Source organism: Cetorhinus maximus, chromosome 16, assembly GCF_964194155.1.
Source record: "Cetorhinus maximus chromosome 16, sCetMax3.hap1.1, whole genome shotgun sequence".
In the NCBI taxonomy this organism is placed as follows: Eukaryota; Metazoa; Chordata; class Chondrichthyes; order Lamniformes; family Cetorhinidae; genus Cetorhinus; species Cetorhinus maximus.
Genome location: NC_135894.1, coordinates 42,054,957 through 42,081,779, shown reverse-complemented (window position 1 = coordinate 42,081,779; position 26,823 = coordinate 42,054,957). Strand labels below are relative to the sequence as shown.

The 26,823-nt window shown below is 43.8% G+C and overlaps 1 protein-coding gene across 4 annotated transcripts in view; it reads left to right on the top strand.

Annotated features, from left to right (window-relative positions):
- LOC144691557 (cyclic AMP receptor-like protein A) overlaps nt 1-26,823 on the top strand; it is a 254,655-nt gene that overhangs the window by 53,665 nt on the left and 174,167 nt on the right. For all 4 annotated transcript variants that reach the window (XM_078559757.1, XM_078559756.1, XM_078559754.1 and 1 more), the window contains exons 4-5: nt 4,739-4,795; nt 5,472-5,532. In XM_078559757.1, coding sequence (XP_078415883.1) covers nt 4,739-4,795; nt 5,472-5,532 — 118 coding nt within the window. The remainder of the gene's footprint in view (nt 1-4,738; nt 4,796-5,471; nt 5,533-26,823) is intronic.

Genomic DNA, 26,823 nt, shown 5'->3' with positions numbered 1-26,823 from the left:
GCACGCACACTTCTCAATGCTTGCAACCCAGGACTGCTTTGCTGAAGACATGGCCGCAAAAGCCAGGAAGATTGCAGACTCCCCCCAATCAATTAAGTGATATATCCCTGGAACACCTTCTGGATACCGTGGAGACCCGCCACGAAGTCCTCTACCCCTGCTCTGGCTGCAGCAGGCCCATCAGTCTCACCACTCCAGCTTGGGAGGCAGTGGCAGAGATGGTCAGTGCCAATGCTTCACACAAGAGGTCGGCCATCTAGTGCAGAAAACGGATGAATGATCTCAACCGTGCAGCCAGGGTAAGGCAACCATCTTAAATCTCAACCCACCCACTCACAAGCCCATCACACATTCGTTGGCTGCTCACTCACTACCAGCTCAAGAGGCATCACCAATCACTCACTCACACACCCTCACATCTCCATTTGGCCTCATCTCCTCTGGAGACTGCCTCCTCATCCCGTCCATGGCTCCACATGGCACACATGCATGCCTGCCATCTTTCTCATTTGGTCTGGCATGTGCCCTGCTTACACACTCTCCATCTGTCTTTACTGCAGGACAAGATTGCACACAATCACCGGGTGAGGTCCCAGACTGGGGATGGAGTGTCGGACGTCAAGGTCCTCACTCCATTCGAGAGTGGAGCGTTGGAGCTGGCCAGAGGGGATGTGGGCTGTTCCTGCAGTGACAGTGAGGTCAGCAGGGAACATCCTTCTTAATGCTGCTCTGAGTCCACTGTTCTATGTTCAGTGCAGCTACCAAGCTCGAATAATCTCCACTTTCTCTCCTAGGCACATCTGACACATTGACCTCAGGCACCAAAATGTAGTGGCAGGGTTAGGAAGGTTAAGAAGATGTAGTTGCACAGCCTGAGCACAGGCGTTAATCACTTGTACATAATGTTCACTGTTGTAAATAAACTCCCAAGAATGTCTCCTTGTCTATAGCTCCTTGTTATGATGAGCAATGTTCATGTCACTCAGATGTGAAACTTTGGTCCTGCACAAGATAAAAGCAGGTGTCGTAGTCCAGCGCCTCTCCCCTGTGAAGTGTGTAATCTCCAGACCAAAGTGATGGTCCAGCTTCACACTCACTGGACACATTAGAGATGCCTGCACCTCGACGGTGCTTGTCATTGCTGCCAGAATGTCATGGGCATGTGTCACAGAGTTCCATCATTCTCTCTGTGTGCTCTCAGCATCTTTGAGGTGGGGCTGGCCCCCCACCATCTCTTCAGCATCTGTGACTAGTGACACTGTGTTCCTGAAGGGGTCAGGTGCTGAGGGCTGACAAAGGATTGGATTTAAACTTTCACGGCTGCATCTCCATGATATGACCCTGATCGCAGAGTGCAAATGAACTGTCCTCAGCCAGATAGTAATTGACACTCACAGAGGCATGTGAAGATCTATGGAGTGTCCTCACTGAATGTCGTCATCATCCTCCTGAAATCTAGTGACTATTAGGGCCTCCACTTTGCCTCCATGATATGAGCCTGAGCACTGAGGGTAAGTGCGCTGCCATCAGCCACGCAGGAGTCAAACATTTGCAGATGCAAGGTGAGGATGTCAGGACTGTCCTTACTGCGTCTCGTCGTCGTCATCCTCCATGGATCTTGCGGCTATGAGGGCCTCCCGAGCACGCCCGTCTCGCTTGACCAGTGCGATGGCCTCATCGCCCAGCATCCTTGCTTTCGAGGACCTCATCACCATCACCTCCTTAGACATCCTCCTCATCAGAGGATATGTGCAGCTCTTCCAACTCCTCAGCCACGTCCTCCGCTGTTGCAGCGCCAGGTTGTGTAGCACACAGCAAGCTATGATGATGTGCAACACTCCCTGGGGACTGTATTGCAGTGCTCCACTGGACCTGTTGAGGCACAGGAACCTCATTTTCAAGATGCCTATCGTTTGCTCCACCAAAACCCAGGTCACGGCATGAACCTTGTTATACCATTGTTCTGCTGCAGTCTGAAGCTGTCGCATGGATGTCATCAGCCACGTCCTCTGTGGGTAGCCCTTGTCCCCGAGGAGCCAACCCTGCAGTCTCTGTGGACCTGGAAGATGTTCTTTTTCCCCAACCCCTCCACACCTGCACTCACCCTCGGCCCAGGGCCATCTGTCACTGGTTCCTATGTTGTGCTTTCACAAGAGCACTGACCCTTGTTCTGCTTTAACACATTCTGCTCTTACCTTTATGCCACCTTCAGCACCTATTTTAGTCTTTTTGTCTTGTGTCCATGACATCTTTGTCAATCTCTCCTTCACTACCACCTATCCCTGACCTTTCATCTTGCTTCACCTGCTCTAGCCCCTCTTCAACAGTACAAAATCCATCACATTTCTACTCTTTAGCGCTGAAGAAGAGTCAGACGGACTCGAAACGTTCTGTTTCTCTCTCCACAGATGCTGCCAGACCTGCTGAGTTTTTCCAGTGTTTTTTGTTTTTATTTCAGATTTCCAGTCTCCGCAGTATTTTGCTTTTATCTTAATGATCCTTGATGTTTACTGTTGTACTGAACAGTGGTGCTCAGTGAACACTGATGCTTTAAACAGCTGGTTAATCAGCTCCTTAAGTGTCTCCTACATAATGCACAGATTGTTAGTGTGCTTAATTTTTTTTTGTTTCAGCCCAGAACCAGCACTTCTTGAGTGGAATGCTACTCAGCACTCATCTGTTGCAGTGTTGTGCCCAACTGCTGGTTTTGGCTTGAAAATAAATTAGGGGGTGGAAGTGCTAGCCTTCTGAACAGTGCATTAGGAAGGAGGAATTAAGCAGTTGATTGATTAGCTGTTTACTTTTCAGCTGTTTAAAGTGCCATTGTGCAGCACTGCTCACTTATACTGTGACGCAGTATCACAAGTAGGAAACCAATTTATGCATTTGATTTTAAAAATTGAGTTAATTAATATTGAGTACCACACCCATACGGTATTTACAAAGAGATGATTAAATGTAATACTCCACTGTAGAGCACAAAGGATATTCACTAGAATAGTACCAGAGATGAGGGGCTTCATTTATGTGAAGAGACTGGAGAATATGGAATAGCTCCCCTTAGAGAAAAGAGGTTTAGGGGATTTTTAATAGAGATAGTCAGAATTATGAAGGGTTTTGAAAGAGTAATTTGGGAAAAAATATTTCCACTAGGAGGAGGGTCAGTCCCCAGAGGATGCAGGTTTAATAGGGGTGATGAATTTTTTTAACACAGTCATTTGCTGTGATTTGGAATGCACTGCCCGAAAGGGTGGTAGAATCAGATTCAAAAGTTACTTTCAAAAGGAAATTGGATATATACTTGAAAAGGTAAAAAATAGTAGGGCTATGGGGAAAGAGCAGGGGAGTATAACTAATTGGATTGCACTTTCAAAGAGTCGGTATAGGCATGGTTATCAGATGCTGTGTAGAATTCCACTGGATTTCAAAATGATTAGTTGTTCATTAGAAATTGGTGGGACCAGTGTTGCGGTCAGTTAATGCTTTGTACATAAACGTTAAAGTACAGATTCTGTGCAATTTCCATGCGTATGGAATTACTTAAATGAGATTTAGTAAAATTCACTGAACAAGAAAGTGTGATAATGGGAAGAAAAAGATTTTTAAAAAGCAGTAATCAATACTGTTAGACTTTTTACTGTCGTACAATGATGCCATATTCTATCGACATGTAATATATTTTTAAAAATGATCAATTATATTTTAATGCGGTAGGTTGATTACTAAAGCTCTAGAGCCACTTATGTTAATTAAGATTCTGTTTATATTAAAGCATTTTGTGGAAATTCATATAAATATTGGTCACAGCCAAATTGTTCTAGGGTTGCTTCTTCAGCTAAAAGGTGCAGCAGCCTAGATTCTGGATCATTTCAGAACTAAACCATAATTGTCAATTCTGTTTTGTTGTTGGCTAATAGGAGCTGTACTTTTATTGGAGCTGCTGACTTTGCTATGTGTTTGATGTTGATTTGAATAGGAAATATTTCCATTTCCTTTACCTCTGACCTTGACGAGGATAAAAATTCTCAAATATCATTAAAAGGAATTTGAGAAAAGTAGCCAAATGATAGTTAATGCAATTTTTACAGCTCACCCATTTTTCAGCAGACAGTTGTGCAGGGAATAATGAATCTCAGGAAGTGATTGCAAGGCAGTAATCCAATCAGAGACACTTAGATGATGTCATAAACCAAGAGAATAAAGTGAATAGTTTATAACTATTATCTGAACCCTCAACATTAAATTACTGCATTGAACCACTCCAGGATCTCTTTCATCATAATCTGTTAATTTTGTCAAGTTATAGGCTTGTCTTTGTGTAAACCAATGTACCCTAAGTATAAGTCAGGTGTTATGCAGTGTGCACATGTCTAGTTTGAATTTCAATGAACTAGGCCACATTTCTGGATTCAGCTCATCAGAATGAAGTGGGCGAGAGCGAGGTGCAGTTATCATCTCCTATTTGTCTTTCATTTGTATGGGGGCTGGTGCAGGCAGGAGGGCGGATGGTAGGTGCAGTGAGAGGGGAGAATAATGTGTGCTACTGCTGCAGGTCTTGAAGGCCTTCACAACTTAAAGGAAAATCACTGAGAATCATTGAGACAGAGCAGGATATCATGCTTTAAGGCTGTATAAAGCAAGTGCAGCACAGAAGGGATTTCTATGGCCAGTTGACTTTAGAAACAATTGAGAGGATAGTATTGTAGTTTCCCTAATGTTCTGGTCTCTCTCCCAACAGAAAATGATCCTGAGCCTGACTGTGGCTGCACTGTTTGACAGTATTGCCTATCTGATGGTAAGTGGGTTTTACCTTTACCGACAGTACATGTTTGGTCCGTACTTTTTCGGTCCGAAAACTTCAGAATGTATGATAAAGTCAGTTGTATAACTACTCATTTTCTTTTTCATTGTACATGAAAGTAATATTTTGGTATTGTATCCTTTGCCGTATTCTTTAAACAAAAATGACTTGTGATATAAACAAGCTATACTGTCAGATTTCTGGGTAATAATACTTGAAAGGTTTTTAAGTGTCCAATCCTAAATCTATCAATTATTATTGTGTATTTACTTTTTTTAAATGGTATATTTTGATGTAAATATTATTTGGAGGAATTATGACAAAATTTTCTTAAACTCATCACCCCAAAATATTTTTATAATTTTAACTTGTTTATTTGTCAAACTATTGTAGAAAAATACACATCTGTGCCGAACAGCAAGCCAACCCTTTTTGCAGTGTGTGCATTTATAGTATGGAAATATAGCAATAATTTTGTAGGTTTTAGAAGCTTCAAAATACAGTTTCTCTAGTCCTAATGCTTGCATTGTCATTTTAAAAAAACTATTAAGTAAATATACATGTGATGGAAAATGCGTATTTCTCTATTTAAAATAAAATAACTGATTTGCATATTTTGGAAATTGATATGGTCTCTATTCAGTGGTATGAAACTTAACTTTTGTAACAGGGAGAAGTTATCCCAGATGGTGTCCTTTGCAACTTTCAAGCCTGGTGGCTTACATACTTTGGTGAGTGCTTTGGTTCCTTTCCTATATAGTAAACCCAAAACTTGTTATGCTGATACCTAGTATGATAAGCACATAACATCAAGCAACACCTGAGAATTTTCTCTCACTGAAACAAAAACTTACATTTATCTAGTGCATTTTATGACCTTAAGATGTCCCAAAGCACTTCAACAGCCAATGAGTACTGTTTGAAGTGTAGTTACTGTTGTCAGAAACTCATGCTTCTGCATGTTTGAAATGGTCTCCTTTTAATTGTGAATTAACAGGTAACAACTTTTAAAAATGTTGTGAAATAAATACTAGAATGTTTTACAATTTCCTAAATGAGTTAAATGTAATATGCTATTGAGGATTGATAATTTTAATGCAATGCCATATGGCTCTTCTGTTCATTCATTATAGTGAGAGGGGCCCAAACATCTCTTGTACTAGAATGTGTAGCTTCAGAACTTTTATAACTTACTAACACTTCTGTGTCATGATAAACTTTGAGCCAAAAAGAATTTGAAACACCTTTGGTAATTTGTAATATTTATTAATAGAATTAGCATATCATATGGAAAGTTTTTATGTGACCTTGATTACATTTGTTTATAGTACTTGTTCTTTAGGCTGTGCCATGGATCTATTCTAAGGGACGATACTGATAGTTGCAGTGTAAGGGTGCATTCTGGGCTATGCCATTTGTAGAAATGCCAATGTCATTTAGCAATCTGGGAGATTATGAAAAGGGAAAATGACACGAATGAGTGAAATATATAGCAAATCCAGAACATTCCACATTTTTAAGTGTTCTACCTCAACAATATGTACACTAAGAGAAACTGGAAATGGCAATAGCTTTTAAGATAGTTCCAATTTGCAACTCCTCTACATTGGCTGTTTGAATGCAGTTTGTCTGAATAGAATAAAAGCAAAAAACTGCGGATGCTGGAAATCCAAAACAAAAATAAAAATACCTGGAAAAACTCAGCAGGTCTGACAGCATCTGCGGAGAGGAAGACAGTTAACGTTTTAAGTCCGTATGACTCTTCAACAGTTCTGTTGTCAGACCTGCTGAGTTTTTCCAGGTATTTTTATTTTTGTTTTGTCTGAATAGAATGCAGCTTTCAGTTGTCACAAGTCCCTAATTGTATGTAAATACTTTAAGCATGCTATTTTAACATTCTTTCATTAGCGTTTAAAAAACAATCCTCTTTCCACATCCTCTCTCAGCAGATTGTTAATACATGAGTACTAATGTATGGAGAGTAGAAATGGTACATTTAACCTCTCTACTTTGAATCAATCAACTTCTCACTCAGAAAGGGCAAAATTTAATGCTGTCTCCATGGCAGATTTGGTGGTGGGGGCATTTAATCGGACGGGTAGGGACCCCACCGCCTTTCTGCCCCTGCCCCGATTGAGTCTGTCAGGAAGACTTGTGAACAGCATTCTTGCCCAACCACCAATTGAGGCCCTTAAGTCAGGGTGACCAACTGTCCCGCATTTTATGGGGTGGGGGGGGTCCTGTATTTGAGGTGATTGTCCTGAGTCCCCAGTTGTTTGCTGCTGGAGTGGCCTTTGTATTTCAGATCTGTGTTTCTTACGAGTGTACAGTGTACACCTCTGTGTGCGAGCTGCTCTCTGCTACTGCTGTCCCACACCCACAGTCTGAACAAAACACCCCCAACCCCCACAACCTTGGACAGTACACTCTATGCACCCCAACCATTCCACTCCCCCACTGCCACACCCCACACCTCCTTCTACTCCTCGCTCCCACAGCCTGGATAGAATTCTCCTCCCACCTCCCACAAACTATTAATACCCACTTAAGGGCCTCATCCTGCCGCTGCTGGTATTTGTCCAGCAGTGGACAGGGAACTTGCCATGTGGGAAGCTCTAAAAGCAATCCTGTTGGTTGCTTGTGGGTTTTTTTTTGGTGTGGTGCAGGGGGGGGCATTCAAAGGCACTCGGTGTCTGATTGAGGGACCTGGCATCAGGAAGTGGGGGGTGGGGGTGCTGAAAACCGCCCCTTACTCTTTCTGCCCACCTCCATCCCTTAGCCTTTCTGCTGACCTCCATCCCTCGATCCACCTCCTGCCATCGCTCGGCGGCAACCTGGGGCCCTTGGTGAAAGTGAGCCTCAGGTGGGTGCATTACCAGCAGCAGCCACCACCTCCCTGGTGGTACTGCTAAGCAGTGAAGAGCTGCAGGCCTCTGATTGGCCAGCATCTCTCAACAAGTGGGACTTCTGATCCTGGGAAAGTCCTGTTGCCACTTAGTTAATGCGGTGGGCCTTCCCGACACATGGTTCTCACCGGTCCTCCAACCAGCAGTCAAGACCCCCATCACCTACACTGAATTTCTTTCTTTTTGAGTTACTCTCAAAGATATAAAGGTACTAGAGGTAGGTGACGGGAGGTTGCAAGAACAAAAGGGTTAAATATTAGTTTTTTGTAAGGAGTGGAGTGATGACAGTGGGAGACAGTATCTGTGGTGAGGGACCAATCTGCAATGTCGATTAGTATGGGGGCTAAGAAGAAAAGTTGTATGATCGCAGTATAGTGACATGGGGTCATGGGAGCAGGTGTTGGGTCCCTAGAAACAAACAAATGATCCAATGTAGAATACAGATTCAGTGGAAAGTGGTGTTGAAGGTTGAGGACAGGCAGTGCCTCAATTTAACATTTCATCTGGAAATCAGCACCTCTGATGATGTAGTGCTGCTGCGGTACTACATGAAATATCCACCTAGATGATAAGGTATCTGGAGTTGGCTTTGAAGCCATGACAGAGGCTAAAGTGCTGCCACTGGACCAATATTGATCCTTGTGAGAGCTTGAATGCTGGAGAACTGAGATTTGATGGCCCAGCTAGTCGTCTCTTGTCCTTAGCTTTTCCTAATTCCCTAGGTAAACTGTCCTGTGCCAATAGAAAATTATTTTGCATTTGGACTATGAGAATAGTGAAATTTCTAATATAAACACATACTGTCAAGCAAGAATACATACATAATTACATAATAAATATATAATTGCATAATTTTACATTTTTAACCTGTTAATGAAATACAATTGCTCAAATAGAACATGGACCATCTATAATACAATGTGTTATGAGTTGTTATTAGAGGCAATGGGGACCTGGTTGACACCTTTTGTAGTGTTTGTGTTACCTGATTTTTTTTTAAAGTGCAACTCTAATCCTGAATGATCAGTTCATTGACTAAATAGTTGCCAGTGTTCACATGCACTTACCCAATTTTCAGTTGAATAAGTTATAAACACAACAGAAAAAATATTTTGGGACAGTGCAATTGGAAAGACATATAGTCATCAAATAGAATTTTGCAATGATACAAATGTAATTGTAGCCTCTAGGAGACTGTTATAAAAAGGCAGTAAACCAATTATATCTTGAAGGAGCAGTTTCTTTGAACAAATCAAAATATAAATTCAGTGATTCCACGCTCCCAGCAGGGAACTGCACACATAAGAAGTGCATGACAAAATGTGCGTTACACTGTTGTAGGCCTTATCTCAAACCAGTGCTCCCTTCAACCATGGTTCTTCATTGTAACTATAGGGTTTCTAAATTTTCCCTCAAATATGTGTGAAGATTCTATATTGGTGGCTTTTATTTTACCAAATGTTGCAGTACGGTGTTGAGTTTTTGGACTAGTCGAGGGCTTGCTTATGCAAAACACCTGTGTTAATGCATTAACAAAAGCTAAATCTGGTTTAATGCCTGATCACTCAGCAGAAAAATCCAAATCGCTTTTAACCCCCCCACACAAATTGCCCCAGCCACTGACTCCCTGACAATAGTCTGGAAATGAACAAAATCATTCACAATCTGCACGTTGTGTTTGACCCAGAAATGGGCTTTTGACCACAACATCACTGAAATCACCTATTGCTATGTCCATAACATCCCTTATTCTGCCCCATCTCAATTCATCTGTTGAAACCTTCATCCATGCTTTTGTTACCTCTAGAATTGACTGTACTGATACTGGCTGGCCTCCTACCTTCCATCATCCATAAAGTTCAGTTCATTCAAACTCTGCTTCCTGCCTCCTAAACCTCACCTAGTCCTGTTCAGCCATCACCCCTCTGGGTTGGGCAGTGCTTCACTTTTAAAACATGCTTTCAAATCCCTCCACAGCCTCACTCATACCCAATTCCATAACCTCATGCAGCCCTTCAACCCTCCGAGATCTCTGTGCTCCTCCAATTCTGATCTTTTATACATCCTCTATTTTAATTCCTCTATTGTTGCTGGTTGTACCTTCAGCTGCCTGGACCCACGCTCTTGAATTTCCTCCCTGGCTGTCAACCTGTCTCTCCTCCTTTAAGATGCTCCTTAAAAACAATCTCTTTTATCCATACTTTTGGCCATGTCCTCTCTAATATCTCCTTATATGGCTTGATGTCAAATTTTGCTGATAAAGGTCCTGTGAAGCACCTTGAGAAACTTTATTAATTGAAGTGATATATAAATTCAAATTGTTGTAAATCCTGAAACTTTAAAATCTGCAGGACTGAAGCATTGTTCAGTAGTTTAAAAAAATCCAATCCTTTTGTTATATACAAACAGTTCTTTGAGCTTCTAGGGAGGTAACATTTTTGTATCAGCCTACAATTTTTATTTTAAATGCAAATGAACATTTCAAAACAAGGTCACAATTGGGCATTATTTGCGAAACAACATACTTCAGTTCATTTTTTGACAACTGTGTTTTACATGCTATTTTTAGTTTGAGATTCTTTGACAATCTTGCACAAAAAAGGGAAAAGATAAGACATTGTTTAACAAACTTCCAGCAACCAAAATATATTGACTACAAGAATGTAGGAAGTACATGCTCTTAGCTTACTTAGCTCCTCTACCTACGTAACATCTTTGTAAATGCATAGAATGTATAAATGGAGCTCATCAACTCTAACTAAATAAGGTATTAATGGATCTACAGTCAGGGGAAAGTCTATCAACATTGTTTTTGCTGCTATGCAATGATCTGAATAAATTGCAAACAGTTCCATTCTAGGAATTAGTTGCTTTCTGAGGATAATTTTCAACTTGGCAGTGATATGATGTAGTGGATCACCTGCCCTATGCAAAACCCGCCTGGTTTTCATCCTGTTGTTTGAGAATGGGATAAGGTTGAAAATTACCGGTAAATTGAGTGCACTTAGCTTTTTTAATGAAGGAAACACTTTATTCTCTCCAAACACAATTCTTTTGCCCCTCCTGTTCTGAAGTTGGCAGTTTATATTCAATGCGATTCCAGGGGCTACAAAGCCCCCAGTACTTCATCCAAGTGTCCATTCCCCACATGTAAGTTAAGGCACAATGTGATTAAGCTATTCCGGCATCTAGAGCAATGTAGATATCCCTGTATTGCCCTTAGCTGAATTTCATGCACCCACACTTTCCACCAGGAGCAAAACAAAAATCTCAGATTTTTTCCCCTTTCTAGCCTTTACCTACAAGGCAGATGCTGCCCGGACCATGGTGACAGAGGAGGAAACTCAGTCACTAACAGGGTTTAAAATTGATACTTAAAGCTGATAAGGCACCAGGACCGGATGAGATGCAGGCAAGAATGTTGAAGGAAGTGAGAGTGGAAATTGCAGAGGCACTAGTAACAATCTTTCAATGTTTCCTGGATTCGGGGGAGGTGCCGGAGGACTGGATAATTGCAAACGTTGCACCCTTGTTCAAAACATGCTGTAAAGAATCTGCCCTGCAATTACAGACCAGTCAGTTTAACTTCATTGTTGGGGAATCTACTGGAAACAATTATTCGGGATAGAATTAATAGTTGCATGGAAAAATTTGGATTGATTCGGAAGAGTCAGTATGGATTTGTTAAAGGAAAATCGTGTCTGACTAATTTGTTGGAGTTTTTTGAAGAGGTAACAGAGGGGTTGATGAGGGCAAGGCCATTGATGTGGTGTATATGGACTTCCAAAAGGCATTCGATGCAGTGCCACACAACACACTTGTGAGGAAAGTTATAGGTTATGGAATAAAAGGAACAGTAGCAATGTGGATACAAAATTGGCTGAGGGATAGGAAACAGAGAGTAATGGTTAATGGGTATTTTTCAGGCTGGAAGAAGACTTGTAGTGGAGTTCCCCAGGAGTCGGTATTGGGACCCTTGCTTTTCCTGATGTATATAAATGATCTAGATCTTGTTGTGCAGGGAACAATTTCAAAGTTTGCGGATGACACAAAACGTGGGAGAATTGTAAACTCTGAGGAGGACAGTGTAGAACTTCAAAAGAACATTGACACATTGGTGCAGTGGGCAGATAGGTGGCAGATGAAGTTCAATGCGGAGAAGTGAGAGGTGATACACTTTGTTACAAAGAACATGGAGAGAGAGTATAAAATAAAGGATAAAAATACCTGGAAAAACTCAGCAGGTCTGACAGCATCTGCGGAGAGGAACACAGTTAACGTTTCGAGTCCGTATGACTCTTCAACAGAACTAAGGAAAAATCCTCTGTGTTCCTCTCCGCAGATGCTGTCAGACCTGCTGAGTTTTTCCTTTTATTTTTGTTTTGGATTTCCAGCATCCGCAGTTTTTTGCTTTTATAAAATAAAGGATACCAACCTAAAGGGTGTGCAAGAGCAGAGAGACCTGGCTGTATAGTATATAAGCCATTACAGTACAGGTAGAGAGAGCTGTTTCTAAATCATACAGTATTCTAGGCTTCATTAATAGGGACATAGAGTACAAGAGCAGGGAGGTTATGATGAACTTATATAAGACACTGGTTATACCTCTGCTGGAGTATTGTGTACAGTTCTGGGCGCCACACTATAGGAAGGATGTGAACGCATTGCGAGAGAGTGCAGAAGAGGTTTACGAGAGTGGTGCCAGGGATGAGGAAGCTTCAGTTATGAGGAAAGATTGGAGAAGTTGAGACTGTTTTCTTTGGAGAGGAGAAGACTGAGAGGAGACTTGATAGAAGTTTTCAAAATAATGAGGGGCCTGGACAGAGCAGATAGGGAGAAACTGTTCCCACTTCTAAACGGATCGAGAACCAGAGGGCAGTTTTGAAGTATTTTGCAAAAGGAGCAAATGCGAAGTGAGAAAAAACTTTTTCACACGGCAAGTAGTTAGGGTTTGGGATGCACTGCCTGGGAGTATGGTGGAGGCAGGTTCAATTGAGGCATTCAAGAGGGCATTGGATGATTATCTAAACAAAAACAATGTGCAAGGCTACGGGGAAAAGGCAGGAGATTAGTACTAAGTTAAAATGCTCAGAGAGCCAGTGCAGACACGATGGGCCGAATGGCCTCCTTCTACACTGTTAACAGTTCTGTGATTCCATGGTACTAAGGCGCATTCTGCAAAGGGCAGATGATCCATTCCACCATATCGCCACCGAGTTGAAAATTATCCCCCAAAAGCAACTCATTCCACTGATCAGAACTGTTCACCAATTTTCCTTTGCAGTGCACTGATGATCAGAGAGCTAAAGAAAATTTAGCCATCTGCTTATATGCTGAACTTTATATATATTGGATTCATTAATACCTTATTTAGTTACAGTTAATGAACTGTAGCCTCTCCATTGCTGTCAAACTGACATCAACTAACTCAGAAGCAATTGATGATCAGCGGTAAGTCCCTCCATGTCTTTATATTTCAATACTGCAACATGATAGCTTTTGCAAATGCAGAAACATCCAGATATTTTTCACTTGAATCTCATCTCATCAAATACCATTTATAATAAAACTGCAAAAAAGAACTAAGTCAATTAACAATTCTACAGTTTAATTCTTTATTTGTTTCATGCTTTCTGTTTATAACTTATCCCCTCTCTTCCTCAGCCAATTGCCCATGCTCATAATATTCCTAAAATTGTGCATGAATGCAGGATATTTTATGTTTAACAAATATTCACACAAAAACCCTTCAAAAATCTTTGGGGTACCGTTAAAAAAGACAGACATGCATTTATATAGTGCATTTCACAACCTCAGGATGACCAAGTATTTTACAGCTACTGAAGTACTTTTGAAGTGCAGTCATTGTTAGACATGCAGCAGCCAATTTGCACATAGCAAACTCCTAAAGACACCAATGTGATAATGACCAGATAATTTATTTGTGATGTTGGTTGGTAACGATGTTCTTAGGGTGTGGGGTGCCCTCCAGTTATTGGTCCAGATTACCTTTACTCATATGTGTGAAGTTAAGCTTTACAGCCTAGGGAGAAGAAGGTTAAGAGGGGTAGATAAAGTATTAAATGGTATGGTTGGATCCAGAATATGATTTTTCAGTAGAAGTTGAGACAAACATACGAATCTGAATAAATTTATCAGTTTTGCGCGGTATTGCACACAAACATCAGGAATATTGTTGGGATTTCTCACGGTTAGCTGCTATAACTTCAGACATGCAAAGAAGGGGTTCCCATTGATCTTCCTCCTAAGTTATAGCAGTGAATTGGGCGAAACCCCAATGAAGTTCCTAGCAAGGGAGTCATGACCAATTTCTATCTTCAAACTGAATTAGAAGGCTGAGGAGGAGGAGAGAGGAAGAAGAGCAGAGAGGACAGTGGGAGAATGGGGATAAAGGGCAGAGTAAGACAAAAGAGAGATGCCTAAGTGTGGGTGGGGAGTGAGGTTAGCACAGCAAGGCCAGAAAACTACTTCAGTGAAGAATAGCAAAGAAACAGAATAAGGATGATGAATAAGTTGAGGAATTGGTTGTGGTTGGTGGGGGGGGGGGTGTTGTATCATTTCAGTTGGGCTTAGAATTTGGTGACTCCTTGCAATCTATTTAAAATAAAAGAATTAATTCAGCAAAAGTATCAGAGTCTGGTAAATGCTGTGACCAGATTTGCTGATGGAACTCCAACGTCTTAGATCCATTAACAATGCATTCAGTCTCATTTGGAAAATGAAGAAAGAGGGCAGCACATTGCGAATGAATGAACACAGCTCAACTGGAAAATTGGCAACATTGACCTGAATGTGGTACACTCTAGCAGGGTATCCCGATGAAATTGAATTTCTATTCTGTGGTCATCTATTGAACCAAAATTAAACATAATTAAAGATCTTAAGGAGTTGTATGCCTTTTAGAGAACTCAACTTGGTATGGAGCCATCCCGTGGCCAGTATTCAAAACTGTAAAAATTCTCCAACTAAGCGTTTTTATTAAGGAATTGCACAGAATCAGGGGCTTTTGTGAACACAAAATGTGACACTAGCGCTGAGTACATTAAATGGGAATATCCTACCAGAGTGTCACATAACTATTTCAAACATACTGGGATGTGGACACAATTAATGTGGAAAACTAAAAGTGACAGGTAACAGGACGTAATGATTTTAGTACACCTATATAGATTGTACTGTTGTTAATAGTTTGTTATTCCTATAGAAAATTAAAACTTATTGTGGTTTTAACTTCACAATTTTTTTTGTTACTTTTTGTGTGCTGCATTTTTACTAATAATAGTACTATAATTTATAAAAATTCATTTGTGAGATGTGGGCATTGCTGGCTAGACCAGCATTTTTTTCCCATCCCTAATTGCCTTTACGAAAGTGGTGGTGAGCTGCCTTCTTGAACCACTGCAGCCCATGTGGTGTAGGTACACGCACAGTGCTGTTAGGGAGGGAGTTCCAGGATTTTGACCCAACGAAGGTGAAGGAACAATGATATATTTGCAAGTCAGGATGGTGTGTGGCTTGGAGAGGAACTTTTAAAAATTATCTTTTCTTGATGACAATTTTAGTTATTATACTTAACAAGATCAATGCTTTACCACCCATTTTCTCCCTTTACTATGAGTAGGGGACTGGTATCCATCCACACTTTGCTACCATATTATGGCTGAAATTACTTAAGTTGAGGTATGAAATCATATTTTACCGCCCTGTACTACTGGGTTTTGGATGTGCAATATGCTGCACCATCAGTTGACTACATAAACATTTGGGAACATTATAAAATTTACGGGTTGAGAAACCCTTGGCATTTTTATTATTAATAAATACTACATTATTCTGGACCCAATTGGTAATCAGATCCAGATGCTAAGTGACAGTTCTAATTGAAACTTCTAGAAAAAATGATAGTTTTTTTTCTGGATTAAATATGTATCACACAGTGCTCAATGTAAAGTTTTTAGCTGCTGTAGTTAGGTTTTTAGCAGTTATTTGAGTTGAGTTTATATAGAATTTTCCGTGTATTCAGTACTTTACTTTTCATCTCCTGAGTACTTCAATTTTAATAAACTGAAGCTGCTGCATCAGGTTGGAATAACAGAGAATAAAGGCAATGTGGCTTAATGAATGGAGCCAAGCTGTAAACAATTTCCCAATTAAAACCACAACCCACGCTATTTAAACTTTGAACATCAAGCGGGGAAATACTACAAATTCCATGGGCTCTTATCTCGGGATTAACATGAGATTTGTTCTCAAATTTGGAAAATATGTAACTTCTAGATTTTGTCATAGGACTACATCTTTCTCCCTCCCTTGTTGGAAATAAAATCTGTGTAGTTAAGTACTTTATGAGCATGCATATATATCACTGTGCATGACTTAAATATTTAAGAACACTTTGGAAGAGTTGAATCTGAGGCTTGCCTAATAAGATGATGTAAATTGACACTGTAGTTAAAGACAGGACTAAAAAAAAAACCTAGTTGTGCAAGGCTTTAAGAGAGCAAACTTTCAAACTATGCGAAGAGCTCTAGAGAGGGTTAATTGGGACAAGAATATGAAACAGTAGAAAATGGAACTGGAGTATTGCTGATAAAAGAGACATTTTTTGTTGAAGCTTTTCATCTTGCACTCATCAGGACAATTCGCAAGAAATACTAATGTCAGGGGAAACAGCACATTTTTACAGTATGCGAAGAGAGTACTGATTGGTTGGCAAATGGACTCTGGTAAAGGCGGTGCCATGGAGAATGCACCAGTTGATGGTGACTGACAGTTAACTGCCAAGCATTGTTTGATATTTAAACCAGGCAGTTTGACTCTGATTGGTCAAGACATTGCCCTGTGGAATGAGCCATCGAATGGTTGTCACTTATTTTGTTTAGCTGAAACAGGCACAATGTGTGTGCATGTTCTTTCTGACTGCAAAGAACAGGGCCCTGTGTATTAATATATGTAGCCTCAAGTACATGTAAATGCGCCACATTGTGAGCCCAACTGACAATCTTAAATTGGTTGCCAGTGTAATTCTTAGCACACTCAGGATTATTTAGCAAATTTTGTCCAGTCACGAAATCCCATCTAATGTAGAACACTGTGTTTTGAGTTTCGCAAGCACGGGCTGGTTGGGTACAGTCTATATGTTGCCCGTTGCGAACAGTGGAAGGGACATGCTATTTGATATGATCCGCCAGTCTTTGGGCCTACATATCTAGCATCACACTGGCACTGAAATTCATACATGACACTACTCATTTGTGTGATAGGTAGGGCGTCTTTTTAGATTGATGACAGCATCCTGTTAGTGGCGAATATCACTCATGTTGCAACTGCACAGTAGCAGCGTGAAACAGCTAGCTTCACCTGTTGCTCAAATTTTTGAGATACTTTGCCCTCCCAGGGTAATCTTAGACCGTTTGGGGATCTGTGCTTTTGTCGCCAAAGACCTCGCACCTTGCAACATAGGTTGCTATGCCCTGCCAGTAACCATTCAATCACTCTGGCCGTGAACTTGTTCGCTTCTGGCTCTTTCCAAGGATCAGTTGCAGACCTTGGTGGCATCTTGCAATCCAAACGTGGCTGCATAACACGCACACCTCAGATCACTGATGTCCTATTTGTGAGAGCTGTGTAGACATAAAAGGGAGTGGGTATTTTTCCATCGCTGGATTCAGGGCATTATCGATTGCACCCACATGACCATCAAGACACCAAACGATTGCCCACTCAGATCCATCTCCCTCGATGTTCAGCTAGTCTGCTGTGTTAGGTTTTTTTTTGGTCCTGTCTTTAACTACAGTGTCAAATTACTATTTGTGAGAGCTGTGTAGACATAAAAGGGAGTGGGTATTTTTCCATCGCTGGATTCAGGGCATTATCGATTGCACCCACATGACCATCAAGACACCAAACGATTGCCCACTCAGATCCATCTCCCTCGATGTTCAGCTAGTCTGCTGTGTTAGGTTTTTTTTTGGTCCTGTCTTTAACTACAGTGTCAAATTACATCATCTTATTAGGCAAGCCTCAGATTCAGCCCTTCCAAAGTGTTCTTAAATATTTAAGTCATGCACAGTGATGTATATGCATGTATATGTCTGCGAGGCCCCATCTGTCTGGAATTGAATGCGTTGCCAAGCTGTCACAAGTAGGGCATCAGTAACCTGCGAGGCTAAGGAGAGACCAAATAGAGATATTTAAAATTATGAAGGGTTTTGACATGGGAAGGAGCAAGAAACTGTTTCCTTTTTGCAAATGGGTTGGCAATCAGAGGACATAGGTTTAAAATAATTGGCAAAAGAGCTAGGAGGAAATTAGGAGGCGCTTTTTCACAAAGATGGTTAAAATCTGGAAGGCTCTACCTGAAAAACTGATGAAAGCAGATTCCAATGCACTTAGGCATGCAGGTGAAGAGGACTAATTTTCAAGGTTATGGGAAAAGGCCGAAGCGTAGGACTAAATTGTCAGCTCTTTCAAAAAACCAGCACAGGCTTGGACAACATTCAGGCTTGGCTGAAGAGTGGCAAGTTGCATTCACACCACACAAGTGCAGTCAGTGAACATCTTCAACAAGAGAGAACCCAACCATCTCCCCTTGACATACAATGGAATTACTGTCACTGAATCCCCCACTATCAGCATCTTGGTGGTTACCATTGACCATAAACTGAACTGCACCTGCCATATAAATATTGTGGCTACAAGAGCAGATCAGAGACTAGGAATTCTGCGGTGAGTAATTCACCTCCTGACTCCACAAAGCCTGTCCACCACCTACAAGGCACAAGTCAGGAGTGTGATGGGAAACTCTCCACTTGCTTGGATGAGTACAGCCCCGACAACACTCAAGAAGCTTCACGCAATGCAGGACAAAGCAGCCTGCTTGATTGGCACCCCCATCCAGAACCTTCAACATTCACTCCCTGCACCACTGACACACAGTGGCGGCAATGTGTACCGTCTACAACTACACTGCAGAGACTCCCCAAGGCTCCTTCGACAGCCTCCTTTCCGAACCCACAACCTCTACTACCTAGAAGGGCAAGGGCAGCAGATAGATGGGAGCACTACCACCTGGAAGTTCCTCTTCAAGCCACACACCATCCTGACTTGGAAATATATTCCTTCACTGCCACTGGGTTAAAATCCATAACTCCCTCCCTAACAGCACTGTGGATGTACAGTGTTCAAAGTGGCGACTCACCATCACCTTCTCAAAGGCATTTAGGGATGGGTAGTAAATGATGGCCTAGCCAGTGACACCCACATTCAATGAAAGAATGAAAAAAATGCAATCTGAGCTAATTGTCTTCTGTGCTGTTAAGAGTTTATGGTTCTATTCTCCTTTTGTGGTGCTGTCCCAAACTTAAACTGAAATGCTCGTAAACTGCCCTGTTGCACCATGTTGTAAAATTAAAATCGAAAATCTGAACAGGACTTGTTTTCTTTCCTGAGACCAGTAGATTTCTTCCTGTTCCCAGGTTCTGAGCACAGGTGAGATACCACTGACTCTTTTTGTCATCTCTAGGCAGGATACATTTCACTGGATGGTGGCCCTTACTCTAGAAAATAAATATTTTCCTTTTATTGGACTTCTCAATACCTACAAAGCTGCTTTATTGGATGATGTAGAATTTGTGCTTATTGCAGTCATTTCTTTTCTTACTTGGACACAGGACAGCTTTAAAGATGAACGGAAGCCTTTAAGAGCTGCTTATGCCAAAATAGCATTAACTCTGTGACGTTGCTGGCTGTGTGCTGGGAACAGTGAAAATGTATTTAATGAGCTGACCTCGCATTTTAGCAGTTTGCTGGCACACTGAGTACCCAAAGAATAATGTTCTTGCTATCTTTCTGCATTATCATTATTGGCTCCATGATATATGCTGTTCTGGGAACAAATGACAATCTTAATAACATGAAAAACAGTCATTAAACTTTCCAATCAATATAAAGGCACAAGTGTGCCTGTCACTTCCAAAAACTGTGTGTTCCACCATCACATTTTTCAGCCATGCTGAAAAAATATGCTGGTAAACATCAGGATGGTGCTTCTTGAAGTCCTGCCAGCTGTTTTCTCCCCCACTACTTCTACTCATAAGAGAAGTATCATTCTCATGGTCTGAGAATTTCTAAGCCGTTTTGAGCAGGAGGCCCTGGATCTGGAGAGGCGCCATGCACCCAGGTGAGGTGTTGGTGAGGCTGGGGTGCCATGGGCAGGAAGTATGCCCAACAGTGAGGTCAGTATTGTCCTTCCAACAGCCATAGCACTGCTGAATGTTAAATGATTTAATTTTGCAACATGGCTTGACCATTGGTTATGGAAGGATGAGCGCATAATGATCCGGGAGACAGGGATGGACTTTGTCATTGCCTCCACACTAAGTGACCCACTGCCCTTGTTCGTCCTTTCAGCATCATCGGAGCAGGGCCTGGAGGAGGAGCAGCAGAGGCCCCCTCTCACGCCTGAGCACCCTGAAGTCTCACCAGCATCACACCATTTCTGCAAGGCAGCCACCATCACAGATACTTGTACCTCGGTGGGAATTTGAACCTTGGCTAGTGTCCTGGGGCACAGTGCTGAAGGGACTTCACAGTCGCTGGAGGAGCTGGCAGAGACAGAGAGTGCCCATGGCGCCAGCAGCCGGAGGACTGCAGGGGACCAGGCACATGCTCAGTTGGTGCCTGATGATGTGCCTCTGGAGTCGTCTGCGATGAAGCAGGTGCAGGAAATGCGGCCGGGTGTGCAGGAGGATCTGGTGGAGGTACATGAGGCTATGCTTGGCTTGGTCTCCATGGTGGAGGAGTCTACGCGGATGCTCGCCAATGCAATAAACCGCATGTCCGAATGCCATGTGTCCTCCATGGAGAGAGTGGCGATTCTCGTGGAGAGCCTATTCCAGGAGACCTGTCAGGTCTTCCGGGGATGCGCTCTGACCAGCAAGCCCTCACATCAGCATTGACCTCAGCTGGTCAGTGCCAGTGTGGGAGATGGTGTGGGCATCAAGTTTCCCAGCTTGGTGCCCATCCATCCATGGTGAGCAGGAAGGTCTGAAGTGACCTCACGGTCAGCACAGCAGCTGCCTGTCGTCTCTGCGGGCACCTCTCAGGGCGCTCCGGATGAGGGCATCAGCTGCTCCGCCCCTCCCCCAGTGACCGTATCATCCGGTGAGGCTGCGACGACTGGGGAGATGCCAGCTGTGGAACTGGCAGCTCCCTCCTAGGCGGGGCCAGCACAGGCTCCACGGGCCAGAGGACGACCGCCAAGGTCATCGAGGCCAACAGGACAGCAGAGTCAGCAGGCTGGCTCAGGTGCCACTCCGAGCAATGGGGCAGCACCAAGATGTAGCACCCGGAAACGTAAGCATAAGACACCTTAGGCACAGCACGGGTTTTTCACTGGTGGTTTTTTGTTGGCCCGAAATGAGGCCCTTCTGATTTTATTTGATTGTAACACTTTTGTCTATTTTTTGTAATAAGCTGCTTTGTTTCACACATTAAATTCAGATATGTCACCATGGCTGAGGGTGCCTCTTTTCTTCTGCATTTATAAAGTTTCCAAAACTGTAATGAGTGATTTTTTGGACATTGAGCTTTATTAACAATGCCCTTAGTTACTGTTGCTAACCTGGCAGATTTTGCACTTGGGTGTCGAGTGTCGAACTGACAGCCCAGGCTTGGCTTGGTGAACCATCTGTGTTGTGCTAGCTGAAGGTTAATTGGATTAAAGCATCCCAGGTGTCCCTGCCTCCCTGGAGTATGCCGGGGTCAGTGTCTACCCCCTCAGCATTTCCCTTTGCGTGATCATCCTCGGACTCACTGCTGGACTCATCGTGTGCAGCTGCAGACACTGTGTCGATGTCTTCATTGTCCACTGCGTCCCCCCTTTCCAGCGCAAGATTGTGGAGAGTGCAGCATGCAACCACTATCACCAAGACACGATCTGGGGGGTATGGAGTACGCCCCCTGAGCGATCCAGGCATCGGAAGCGCATCTTGAGAAGACCGATGGCTCTCTCCACCACAGCCCTTGTGGTGCCATGGCTCCTATTATATACCGCTGCTCAGCTTCTGTTCTTGGATGGCGGAGAGGCGTCATGAGCCACCTTCTGAGGGGACAGCCCTTGTCACCCAGCAGCCATCCATCAAGCCGGGCTGGAGCACTGAAGAGCCCCGGCACCTGGGAGTGTCTGAGGATGTAGGCATCGTGGGAGCTGCCTGGGTACCTTGCACAGACTTGCAGAATCTGCATCCTTTGATCACACATTATCTGCACGTTCATGGAGTGGAAGCCCTTCCTGTTGACGAAGGCACCGGGCTCACCTGCTGGCGCCTTGATGGCCACGTGTGTACAGTCTATAGCACCCTGGACGCGGGGGAAGCCAGCAATGGCCGCGAAGCCTCTGGCTCGCTGTGTCTGGCTTGCTTGGTCCCAACGGAAGTGGATGAACGTCAATGCCCGTCTGAACAGTGCGTCTGTAACCTGCTTGTCACAAGTGTGGACAGCTGATTGGGAGACACCACAAAGATCACCCACCGAGCCCTGGAAGGAGCCAGAGGCATAGAAGTTGAGGGCAGCTGTGACCTTCAGAGCCACTGGCATGGGGTGTCCACCCACACCGTTCACGGAGATCTCAGGCCCAATCATCTGACAGATATAGTTGACTGTCTCCCTTGAGAGTCCGAGCCTCCATCGGCACTGCACCTCAGTCATATTGAGGTAGCTGGTTCGCCGCCTGTAAACCCTGGCAGCAGGATAGTGGCATCTTCTGCGACCCCTTCCACCTTGGACTACCTCTTGGCCCTGTGCCCCTTGTGCCTGCGCCTGTCCTCCCAAAGGTGGCTCCCCTAGAGGCTGAATGTGCACTCCTGGCCTCCTCCCCCTACTAGCCCTCCCTTCCTCCTCAGAGGAGCTGCCTCCAGTGGACAGTACAGCTCCCATTCCTAGGCTAAGGGAAGGCTTCCTGAAACCTGCAGGCCCAGAAAAGATTACTCACTTCAGAGCGCTGACCTGAAGGTTAAGAGTCCAGAAAAAGCAGCTGCAATGTGTTCTGAAGTACTGCAGATCACACAGGCAAGTTTGAAAAACTTTCATAAATAAATACTTGACTGTGCGCATTCATGACCCCAGTGAGCCCTCTTATCCTGCCCGTGGATGCGTTTAATACAAATGTGCCCTTCTTGCCTGCCCGTTGCACCCGTGCGCCAACCCAAAGATTGCACAGACGCAGAAAAATTGGTGTCGATTGAAGACTAAAGGGACTTAAGTGGCCCGTTAATTAATGGCGGGTGCGCGTTGGACATCATCGCGTGCCCACCCAGCAAAATATCGCGATGGCGCGCGGTGACACCGGGATGCTCGCCCGATGCGTCATTTTACATGCGGATGTGCGGGGCCTGCCCCCCACACGACAACGGGAAAATTCTGCCCTTGGTTTAAAGGGGGCAAAAATGGCAGCTCAACACCTCTGGAAAAAGAGTTTTCGGGCAAGATGGAGAGGGGGATAAAAAAGGTGGAGTGTAGCATTATTGGCTAAAGAATCAATTACAGCTGTCAGGAGGGATAATATATTAAATGAAGCATCAAATGAGGCCATATGGTTGAGCTGAAAAATAAAGGGACAGCCACACTGCTGGGAGTGTACTATACACCCCCAAATAGTGAGGGAGATAGAAGAGCAACTATGCAGGCAAATTTCTGAGTGCAATAACAATAGGGCAGTAGTATTTGGGGACTTCAACGACCCTCCTATCAACTGGGATACAAATAGAGTGAAAGGCACAGAGGGCACAACATTCATGAACTGCATTCAAGAGAACCTTTTCAGCCATCATGTAACAAACCCAATGAGAGGGAGTGCAATTCTAGATTTAGTCTCAGGAAACGAAGCAGGGCAAGTGTATGAAGTAGCAGTGGGTGATTATTCTGGGGATAGTGACCATAGTGCAGTTAGATTTAGCATCATTATGGAAAAGGGCAAAGATAGAACAAGACTAAACGTTCTAAATTGGGGGAAGACAAATTTTACGAAGTTGAGAAGCGATCTGGCGAAAGTGGACTGGATATAGCATAGCTACTTAAAGGAAAACCAGTGACAACTCAGTGAAAGGCATTCAAAAGCAAGATTCTACAGGCACAGTGTAGATATGTACCCACAAAGGGAAAGGGTGGTATTGCCAAATCTAGAGCTCCCTGGCTATCCAGAAGCATACAGGGTGAAATAAAGCAGAAAAAGAAAGCTTATGACAGTTACAGAAACCCTAGAGGAGTATAGAAAGTACGGGGGTGAAGTAAAAAAGGAAATTAGGAAAGCGAAGAGAGGTTATGAAAAAATATTGGCAGGTAAAAACAAGGAAACCCAAAGATGTATTATTAGTACATTAAGGTCAAGAGGATAACCAAAGAAAGAGTAGAGCCTATCAGAGATGTACAAGGTAACATATGGCCATAATTTTGTGCCCTGAGTGGGTACAGGGACGTGATCAATCGAGAAATTGGGCACGATGATATTGGGAGGGCATCCCGACGTCATTGCGCTGCCTCACAATATTTTGGTCGGTGGGCGTGTACAGAAGTTGGAAATGCACCCACTGACCATTAAAAGGCCAATTAAAGCAATTTAAAGGACAATTGACAGTGATTTTGAGTGGCCCATGCGCTTTTACGTTTGGCGCATTGGCCACTCGACTAGGTGGCCTTCAAGTTGTTCATGCATTCTACATCCAGGGCTGGATAAAGACCCCCATGCAGATGCAAAGGTGAGTAATTAGGAGTTTGGCTGTGAGTGGTTTGGAGCTGGTTTATAGATAGTTTCTGGCCTTTTTCTGTTCTGGAGAACTGATTTCTTAGGATATTCAGAGGCCTTCTGTCAATAAGCTCCTTCCGTGCAGAAACTTGTGCAACTATCTGCACAAAAATGGGGATAGTGTACTCTGCAGGAGGGATCTCCTCAGAAGAGGAGAGGAGGCCAGTTGCCCGCAGGCAGCGTTCCAGGGTGGGACCCATGGATCGAGAAGCACAGCAGGAAGTACAAGGCAGAAGGGTCTGGAGAAGGCGCCATTCCCCAGCAGTGAGAGTCTACGGGCTGTGCCCCTGCTACCTGGACATGTCTGAGGTTCAGTATCAAAGAAGGCTCCGCCTCTCCAGGGAGACTGTCTCCTCCATATGTGAAATGATTGGTTCCGAAATCGCCTTCAATTGTGTAGGTGGCTGCCCTATGCCAGTGGCTCTTAAGGTTACAGTTGCCCTGAACTTTTATGCCTCTGGTGCTTCCCAGGGTTCAGTGGGAGTCCTATGTGGTGTCTCCCAATCAACTGCCCATAGCTGCATCAAACTGGTCACTGATGCTCTGTTCCAAAGGGTCAGTACCTTCGTTCACTTCAGGACCAACAAAGCCAGCCAGGCTGAGCAAGCCGGTGGCTTTGCAGCAGGATTTCCTCACATCCAGGGAACCATTGACTGGACCATAAAGTTCCCATAAAGGCACCAGCGGTGGAGCCGGGTGCCTTTGCCAATAGAAAGAGCTTCCACTCCCTCAACATCCAAATTGTGTGTGACCAGGAGAGTCAGATACTGCAGGTTTGTGCCAGGTATCCAGAAAACTGTCATGATGCCTACATCCTCTGTCACTCCCAGGTGCCAAGGCTTTTCATGGCTCCAGCTCACTTGGATGATTGGCTCCTGGGGGGGGCGGCAAAGACTATCCGTTGAAAAGCTGCCTGATGACGCCACTGAGACACTCAAGGACTGCAGCTGAGGTGAACTATAATTGCAGTCATGCCTCTACAAGAGCAATAATTGAGAGGACCTTAGGTCTACTCAAAATGAGGTTCTGCTGCCTGGACCACTCAGGGGGATCACTTCAATATCCTCCTGAGCATGTTTCCCTTATTGTTGTTGTCTGCTGCGCACTGCACAATCTGGCACTGTCAAGCAGGGACCCATTGGAGGATGAAGACAACAATCCTGCTCAACAGGCCGCAGAGGATGACTCAAGTGTTGGTCTGAGGAGGAGCTGGAGGAGCCCCAGCACGAGAAGCAGGATCCGATGTGAGGATCCTTATGGGAGGCAGGGAGACCTTGAATCAAAGGATCTTCAGCTAGAAATCTAAAGTAAGAAGTCAAGGTAATGGCAAGGGTTACGCCACCTTACTGATCATACCTGATGAGGCACTCCTGTCACTCTTAAGTCAAGTCCCGACATGTGAAATAAACTTTGTAGCTCTTCCTCTGTGTTACACATGACTCCCAGGCCTCTTCCCTATTAATTGCTTGAAGCACACTAAGGCTATTGCACATAATGTAACATTTTTATAAAGAAGGCAGAGGTACAAATAGACCAATACATGTGCCAAGGAAATATAAATTACCTGAGGAGCCTCCTCTTGCTGTCCCTTAGCAGCAGGATGTCACGACAATCACTTACTGTCTGCAGCAAAACCCTAAGGCACTCATCCAAAAAATGGGAGAGGCAGGCTGGATCCGAGCATTTCCATCACGCCTGGGAAGGGCTCCAGCTATGATGCCATCCCGGAGAGAGGAGCAAGAAATCAAGAAACGTGACCAAAAAGTTTCGAAATCCAAACCAACTCCCTGAGGCTCGGAGCACAGACTTTCAGCCTTCAGGGAGCTGTGTTTAAATCCCCTGCCCACACATTTCCTGCACCTGGCACCCGCCCCTGTCAGCAGCACTCAACTTCTCCCAGCGTGTGTTTCATGCTGGCTGGCAGTTAATTGGACAGCCAGCATGAAATTGACTACAGGAGCTGATCGCAGGCGGGAGCGAATTTTGCATCTACTTCCAGGCCCGCCGATCGCGCTTGCACGCCTGACTGAAAATTCAGGCTTGTGTGTTGATACAGAAAATTTGGGCGGGGTACTTAATGAGTAGTTTGTCCCTGTCAACCCAAAGGAGAGGGATGATGCAGACATTCTGATTAAAGAGGAGGATTATGAAATATTAGATACAATAAGCATAACGAGAGGGGAAGTACTGGAGGGACTGTCATCCTTGAATGTGGATAAATCAACAGGGCCAGATGGATTGTATCCCAGGCTGTTTAGGAAGCCAGGGAGGAAATAGCAGATGCTCTGAGGATC